The sequence below is a fragment of the Pholis gunnellus genome (genome assembly GCF_910591455.1).
Source record: "Pholis gunnellus genome assembly, chromosome: 8".
Taxonomy (NCBI): Eukaryota; Metazoa; Chordata; class Actinopteri; order Perciformes; family Pholidae; genus Pholis; species Pholis gunnellus.
The window spans coordinates 12,322,475-12,331,574 of NC_136534.1; the positions used below are offsets into that span (position 1 = coordinate 12,322,475).

The 9,100-nt window shown below is 38.8% G+C and overlaps 1 protein-coding gene across 1 annotated transcript in view; it reads left to right on the forward strand.

Moving 5' to 3' along the window:
• sntb1 (syntrophin, basic 1) overlaps nucleotides 1-8,658 on the forward strand; it is a 35,469-nt gene extending 26,811 nt beyond the window's left edge. The window contains exons 7-8 of the mRNA XM_079163935.1: nucleotides 2,176-2,405; nucleotides 6,366-8,658. Coding sequence (XP_079020061.1) covers nucleotides 2,176-2,405; nucleotides 6,366-6,458 — 323 coding nt within the window. The 3' untranslated portion in view covers nucleotides 6,459-8,658. The remainder of the gene's footprint in view (nucleotides 1-2,175; nucleotides 2,406-6,365) is intronic.
• Nucleotides 8,659-9,100: the final 442 nt, after the last annotated feature.

Sequence of the window (9,100 nt, forward strand, 5' to 3'; positions counted from 1 at the left end):
TCAACAGCCAGAAGCCAGTTTGTTAGGTTCAGCTAGCTAAACCTAATGCTGTATGTGAGGTGTCTCCAATATTTAGTCTTCCCTCATTTATATGTGGGGCAATGACATGACGTCCATATTTTAGTGTCCGAGTCCATTATTTCCTTTTAAATGAATTGTATCAGTTCATGACGTATGTCATTTCGTTCAATAAAAGCTGTTGAGTTTGAATACATTTTCAGTACATTCAAATAATATTCATTCTTTTATGTTTTTGGCATCTCAAACCCTGAAAATGTCCGGCGGCGCCTCCGTCCGAGCAAATGTACAGACTAAGAAAACTATCAAACATTTTATCTTAATGATAATAAATTCAAATGGCATGATTTTATCTTTTTTTGAAGAAGAAGATAACCAACCCTTCCTTTAAAGATACAATATACTTTCTAACCTTTTTCATGATAATATTTTATTTTAGATGCCATTGTTAAGTAAAGCGAAATCAACATGACACAGGGAGCGCATTAACAATGATTTGGCTTCAAGAGAAGCATGTCTTACCAAAAGAAAAGAGAGATAATACGTCTTGATAAACTACAATTCATCTTAAGTTATTTATTCATGGTTTATTTTTCAGTTCTTACTTTTACACAGTTGTCAGACCTTTCAGGTTTTTAAATAATGAAACTCTTATAACTTGTTTGAAATATTTTGTCACAAGTTCCAAAGTCATTCAAGTACGTTTTAAAATCAAATTCAAACATGTTTTTGTTCTGTTTAATCACAACCATTAGCATTCCAATTGCTCCGCGTTTAATCTAATGTTATGTAATGTAACATTAATACATTTGATGAATGCATTTGGATATTTTTCAATTAGTTTTTTCAATTGTCTTGAGCTGGTGTTACTTTATGAATATATCAAAACAAGACTTCATTGTTGCTCAATCACAATCCATTACAGTCTGTCCATCTAATCAATCGATTGCACTGTAGCCTCTTCTAGTTTCTATGTACTGAACATGATTACCATGATACTATGAAATATTTACTACTTTAACTTCAATAGAGACTGTTGACAAAAACTCTTTTTTGTATTTTAAGTAAAAAATGCAAATATTCAGCATAAATCCTGTTATTATTAATGTTGTCAACTGCTAAATGTCAGGTGGCGCAACCAGGTAAAACATACATTTTGTGCAATAAATAATAGGTTAAAGTGACCAAATGGTTGATAACTATTACGTGAATAACTATTCTATTTTATGTATTTATTTGTACATTTGTATCATTATTTTTCTCAGTTTAAATGTAAAATTGAATGCTTAAGATACCAAAAACATGGACAGTAGAATGCAATAATCTCAATTTGTTATAAATGCAAAAACTATTATACCCTTCACGAAGAACAGATTTATTATTATATCATAAGTGTGTCATTAGTTATAGCTCGGTGTACATAATAAAAACATAAGAGAGAAGGTAAATGCCTTCTGAACAGTAACAGCGGGAAAATAGAGCCCAGAATGTCATCACAATAACAGTAATTGTTGATCTTTTAAGTATTTTCTATTATCTATAGAAGCAGTAATATAGTACAGTATACTCATAATAGGGCTGGGCAAAGATTCTGTCAATATTCCCCATGTATGTATTGACTTTCAGTGGAAATGTATCACATGACGTTATTGTTTTAAAAATTAATGCTTTTGAGCAAACTGTAATTAAAAACTAATAAAACAAGTAATTGATGTTTTTGTTTTACGTGAGAAGAGCTGAATGTCACTTAACTTAGCTGAAAAAGAGACTGTATCGATGTCATTCATCTTTTTTTATATTAATAGAAAATGAAAGCACTTTGTACAAACATCCAACCCAGTAATGTATTAAGACATCAATCATGCGGGATGGCCCTGCCAACACTTAGCACTTAAGTCATTAGACAAAAGAAAATGTACATCCTCCATAAAAGTAAGGAGGAGAGAGAGTTTTCCAACAGAGATGAAATATCATTTTTGAATTGGGCAATATTGATTTAAAAATGTACTGCTATTTACATTAAAGTCTGTGATTTAGAGTCTTAACTTTTGCCTCTGATAGTAATGACTTATTCTATAACGTATGTACCAAGTGATTCAAACGAGAGGATTTGTCCACAAGCATCTTGTAAAAAGTCCTCTCTATTCAATCTTCCAGGTTGTCTATACCAGAGCCAGGAGTGCCGGCTGGTGATTCACTACGAACAGGGCTTCTCTGTGCTGGCTGACCCCAAACTGGGAGACGGGGAAAATGGGGAGGAGAGAGGAGCTCGCACACCCACCAGGCCCCGGGTGCTCCTGTCCTACCCCTACGAAAAACTAAAGATGTCCTCGGATGACGGAGTTCGCATGCTCTTCCTTGAATTTGGAGGGAAGGAGGGGGAGATTGTGAGTGTTTTTAGTTTTTCAAGCATTGTGTTTTGACACACACCATGATACAAGATGTGCTCTGATAGGAACTCGGTTGTTCACGGTCCACTGAAACTCCATTTAGTTCTGTGTCTAAATAGTCAAACACAGGTGATGTGAAATCATGTGAAGTAATGCGAGTAGTTCTCTTTAGACTCACTAATGTTAATCAAGCACACAGGTAGAAAACCACCATAGAAAAGGCTGATTTGCCATTTTTCTTCCTCAGTAGTCTCTTTAATAGGCCAGAATGCAATGTTGCGTTTCCAAATGTGGCACAGGGTAGTTCCGGTTTTAAATATAAAGTTTTAACGTATCTGGACTAACACGTAACTTTTTAAGATGAATTTAAACCCACGTAGCGTAATCTTAAACTTTAGTGTAAAATAGACGCGTTTTGATCATTCGCAGCCTATTCAGTCAAATCCAAAATGCTACCGTGCATTACTTCTTAGACTGTTTAGTGGTCACGATTCTCCGTTTAGTACGGCTCGCCAGTTTTCTTTCTCTATTATGCTTTAGCAAAGAGGGGAACAGCCTAATATACTGACGGAGCAACTGGGGATCAACGGGTCAGATCAACGGGTCAGATGGACCGTGCATTTTAGGACCAACCCCTGCTGGAGTACAAAGCTGTCCTGCTGCACTCATAGTCTGAATTTTGAATTTAATCATATCATTACACATGGAATATTTAACTTTTTGCCACATGCATACTTTTTGAATAAACAAATGGCAGCCTTCTCATTTTCTCCAACCTATGAGACAAAATATTTATAATATATAAATAATTGCACTCTATCATTTCCCATTTCAAGTTAAGCTGAGTTAAAATGTTCTTCCTTTAGCCTTAAAGTTTTCAAGTCACACTGATGAAAAAACAAGTGTGAATTCTCATTAGCTGTGACTACGTACGCACATACACCACTGCCTGAATGCATGGTTCATGAGTGATGAAAGAGGGCGTGGCTTAAGTATAGGGGGCAGGGTTAACACACATCAGTGAAACAGGTCTGAGACCAATGATTGTGACGGTTTGTGAGTTTTGCCATGGTACATGATTCTGTTTAGAAGTTATGGACCTTTTCTGTAAATGCCACACCTGCTTTATGCAACTTATATGAACACACACACACAGACACGACCTCCATGCCCATTTCAGCCTCTTAAGGAGAAAACTGTGGCCGCCAAAGGGTGGGGTAATTTTTGTGAACGAACCGAGTGAGCAATTAAGCTGCTGGTCGCAGCTAAAAACAATCTTCAATATCAAGCTTACTTTGCTGTGGTCGTGTTCATACCTCCTCTCAGGGGGTTTAAGGAGGCCTTCTGAGAAATGAAGCCAAACACCAACGAGTACAAGTCCACGAGACAGGCAGAGGGAAAGTGGAACAGCTGAAAGTAAATTACAGCACTTCATCATAAAATAAAGAACTTCACACATACGTAGGTGTTTTTCTTTAGAAATAGCCTGCCTGCCACTAACTGTAAGAGTTTTAATCTGTTTACACCACTCAACAGCTCCCTGTGTGGTGTTTCAGTGGCCACCTCCAAAGTTATCGATGTGTTTACCTGAAAGTACTCACACTCTCACTACTCAATATATGTATTACTGCTGTTCAGTTATTAGCCTCTTGGATCTTATTTGACAATACTGATATAAATATTAATGTTGGTGTCAGGAGGATGAGCTCCTAATAACCCCCCGTTGCACTCCTACAAACAGTTTTTACCCCGAATCACAACATTGATGTTTCATCATTCATAAAGCCATAGCACTGAGAGTTAGTGACGTTGAAAACTAAAATATTTACTCTCTAGGCTTTTGGGATTTAAAATTGGAAACAGACATTTTGTATCAATGTCTCGAACAACAGTCCACATACAGCTCCATATAAAACTTCTGTCAGATACACTCATGTTTCACGCCTCAGATACTGCTGAAGGCAAATAAGCAAAGACTTTGGAGCTTTGATTCAAAAACCCTCTGTTGGCTACCTTCGCAGAACAGATTTTGGTGTCTCTAGCATTTCTGAATCCCAACACAGTCATACACAAGGCTTTATAAAAATCCCAAGGCACTTGCGGATGTGGCTGATGGCTCATTAGCTCAACATTTGAAAGTAGTGTTGACTATATTGTCACATTTGGCAGGGACTATGTATATCTAATTTTGTCACAGCAATTGACAGTTCCTCTCCCCACATACAGAAAATGTATTATAGAGCAAGGATAAAGTTAAAACCATTGATGAGGTTTGTCAGTCTCTTCTCATTCCCAGGGCTTCAAATACTGCGCTCAAATACGTGCGCTTGACTACCCAGTGTGTTAGAACATGATGCCAAGGGCCCTGACCAAGCATGAAGTATATGTTGGGTTTAGAAACCAAAAAAGTATATATACACACCTCTGCTGTGGTTGACTTGCAAGGCTAATGCTAAATGCTAACTAAATGTTTGATTCAGCATGCTAACAAGCTCGCAATGACAAAGCTAACATACTGATGTTCAGCAGGTACAATGATAACCATTTTTACCATCTTAGTTTAGCGTGTTAGTGTGCCAATATTGACCAATTAGCACTAAACACAAAGTACAACTGAGGCTGGCGAGAATTCGATATTTTAGCAGGTATTTAAACCAAAATGTTGGACAAATTAAAGCTTTGACATTACAGTCATTTAGCTGACGCTTTCATTCAGATGCTATCTTACCGTAGACACAGCTACAGGAGCAATTTTTGGGGTTAAGTGTCTTGCTCAAGGACACATCGACTTGCAACCGGGGTTTGAACCACCAGCTCTCTGATTGAAAGACGGCCCTGCTCTCCACTCAGCCACAGTCGCCCCGTGCCCATTTCAGCCTCTTAAGGACGACCTCGATGCCCATTTCAGCCTCTTAAGGAGAAAACTGTGGCCTCCAAAGGGTGGGGTAATTTTTGTGAACGAACCGAGTGAGCAATTAAGCTGCTGGTCGCAGCTAAAAACAATCTTCAATATCAAGCTTACTTTGCTGTGGTCGTGTTCATACCTCCTCTCAGGGGGTTTAAGGAGGCCTGCTGAGAAATGAAGCCAAACACCAACGAGTACAAGTCCACGAGACAGGCAGAGGGAAAGTGGAACAGCTGAAAGTAAATTACAGCACTTCATGATGGACATGATGATGGCAGGGGTTTAAAAGTGGAGCGATCCTCAGCATAACAATTCATGGCAATCCTGCAAGTTGTTGAGACATTTCCCTCGATAACTTTTAGCTGAACCACAAATATTGTGGAAAAGTCGGGGGATCTCCAAAGTCTTTAGGATTCATCCTTTGGCCGCCGTGGATATCTGCACCAAAGTCCACAGTAAACCACCAAATAGTGGAAATATTTCAGTCTGGACCAATGTGTACCGACTGACATTGCCAATACCAAAGCCTTGCTAAAAAACTATGCTGACAATCGGACTTTCCGGATACACCATATTTTTGTGGACCAGTAATGATGTAGGTCTACTCAAATTTCCTTCCTGGATATGCTGGATGAGATAGCCACTAAAATGTGCTACGTGTTAAATATGACCACCTAAACAGTCGTCACGGTGTGAATTTATAGGTTAAATCTCCCTTCAGACCTGAGGAACAGGATGTGAGTCATAGTACCACCGTTGATTCAGGCTATGAACAGAGCTTTGTTCACAGTGATGGTGTTTGTGTGTGTGCGCAGTGCTCAGCTCCAGCGAGGTCTGTCTAATCCGTGCCTCATGGGGAACTGTTTCCTGTGTAGTTAGTTCTGATTATACTTCTATGAGCTTTACAAACTATTTTTCTTTTCTTTGCCTCCCCTCTCGGTCATCCCTTCTGCTCTAATGAATGTTCACATCTTTTAAATATATTCTGTCCTGTTTGGTAATATTTGCAATACTACTTCTTAAATTTTTTTTTTTTTTCCTTTTTCCTCCAGCAACTGGACCTCCACTCGTGTCCGAAGCCGATCGTCTTTATCCTCCACTCCTTCCTCTCTGCTAAGATCTATCGTCTGGGTCTGGTGGCCTGACCTCTCTAAAGGGACATTTAGTCTTTTTTGAAAGCATAAATCCACCTCGTTTCTCCACCTCTCTGCAGCCCGCATGCAGCAGTACACCACGTCAAACTCCATCAGTCAGGTACCCAAGCTGAGTTGAATGTAGCCTCTATCTGGAAATTGACCTCAAACTCCAAGTTAATGAAACACTGGAGAAACTAACCCAGGTAGGTTTTTGCTTTGAGTGAAGTGGACTGTTTTTTGGGATAAACCCTCCCTTTACCGGCTGCACGGACTGAAGTGTTGACTGAAGAACCACAGAAGAAAACATGGACTGGACTAGAAGGAGAGGGATGATATATACAGACAGATGGACACAGATTGGGCATCACTGTCATGTCCAGGATCAGAAGGACTGGACAGGATTGAGATGAATTCCCTTTTAATTCAATCAAAATGTAATAGCAAACTGCCTTCCATTTACCAATTATATCATTTATTCACCATTAGCTCTCAAAAGGGCATTCTGAATTTCACTCTGTCATTTTTCTTCACCAAACACTTGACACACTGTGGAAAAACCTTATGCATTCGTCTTTGTTAGCGTCCACTGAATCGTCTTGTTAGCGGTGTCATCATTCATCATCGAAACTGGCTGGCACAATCGCCCGCACAGTCTCCACCAATGTGACAGCCGACTGAAATTCAAAATGTCACCGTATTCTTTTAAGATGTTGCATACTGTGACCAAAGCAAGTAAAGTATTTCAGTGTTTGACTGATTTAGCTGAAGTCAGTTCTAATGTCTTCAGTTATAGAGAGAAAAGCCTCGGCTCCAATCAACATGAATTATAATATACACATCCAGAAGCATCCAGATGTATTTTTTGAAATCACATTTAAATTCCATGTATTCTTTATCACTCAGAGCGCAATAGCTTGCTATGATACATCCAACTTCAATTTCCACAGAGATACTAGTGTTGCATATGCATGGAAGTTTAAGATAAGGATAAAGATGCACATGTTTAATTATTCCCCAATAGTTCCATGGCCAAACAATGAGGTAATGTGCAGAATTCTTTGGTAAACACATTTTGACCAGATACATTAGTTTGATCTTTTAGGGGAATATGCTTTTTCACTTTCTCGCAGAGAGTTTGATGAGCTACAGCCAGTTGCCTATTAGCTTAGCTTTGCTTCATGGAAAACAGCTAGCTAGATTAGCTAGTTAATCAAAGAGCTTTAGAGGTGCTAGTAGGTGGAGTTTGTTACTGTACCTTTGGACTGTCTAGCTGTTTCCTGTATGATAAGCTATCCAGCTACTGGTTATGGCCTTATATTTAATGGACAGATGTGAGCGGGATATTTATCTTCCGATCTATTTCCCAAAATGTTGAACTATTCCTCAAAGGGTCTGCAGTCTTACTCCTTCCTCCTTTATCTCAGAGTGGATTGAGAGCTGTTCATGATTAAAAGCCTCATTAATCAACTGAAATTCTTTGATAATCTCTGAGGAACGAAGCCTCTTTGCCTGGTTAACACACTAAAGCCAACATCTGCCACGAGTGATTCTAATATTCATATTTTGAAAGCTGAAACTCAATCAAACTGCCACAGTCGCCCCATCAAGTATTATTTGTCTTTAATTATAGCAATATAAACATGATAGGAGTCTTCAGTCCGGCTTAAGTTCTGGAGCAGCCAGTGCAGGGTGTTTTGGGATGTTATGCAGCAGATCAAATCTATACGCTGCACTGTCTCGTGACATAGTCGGCTGCTGGGTCTTTCCTCGTGGCTTGAGACGATGAAGAGGAAGACATTTACATTTTTTTTTAAAGAAAGATCAAAGGGTGGGTCAATAGTGTGACTTCTATTATGGCTACTTTTCTCTTGGTTATGAGCACAGCAACACTCAACTAGCAGATATTTTGTGTTTGCTCTCTTGTTCATATCAAACACCCATTTCCAATGACCAAGTATACACACACACACTCACACTGTGAAGAATGATTTACACATTGTAATCCCACCGCTCTCTAGAAGACCCATCTGTTTTGTTGATACTAAAATCATTGTGACACTTTTGTGTTCAGCCGAGAAGCCAGCACTTACTGATAACCTCAAGTGAAGAGAAGCTCTTTGAGTGAAGGTTGCTTTGATATGTAGAATACTCTGATGCCTTTGGCAGCTACTGTACTGTCACTCAGAATGACAAAGCCTAGTTTTTAACTCAGTGCACATAAATCATGTATTTAACAAAAGCGACATGAGTTTGTTTTTATTGTCTTCACTTGTTTATTCATTTCTCGACAGCAAATACGAATCAAGAGAAGAAGCCTGGAAAATGTTGAAATTTCACGTAAATCACATAAAAATGTAAATCGCATCTACAATTTGTTTGCTAACGATACTTGTTTTTAGTAGTAGGATATACTATTCCCTTATTCTACTTTCAGAACTGAACCATGCTGTAGACAGCGCAGTAGTTTATCTTAGGACAGTTAGCATGAGAGGTGGTTTACCAAAATTACTGCGTATTAGCGACAGTTTAGCTTGACTTGGGAAGCGTTTTATTGATCAGGTCAGCAGGAAGAATTCACGTGTCTTCAGCCAACGAACTTGACAGTAATTGAGTTGTAGGCAGCGCTTAACACAATCGTAACTCTTTGGCAT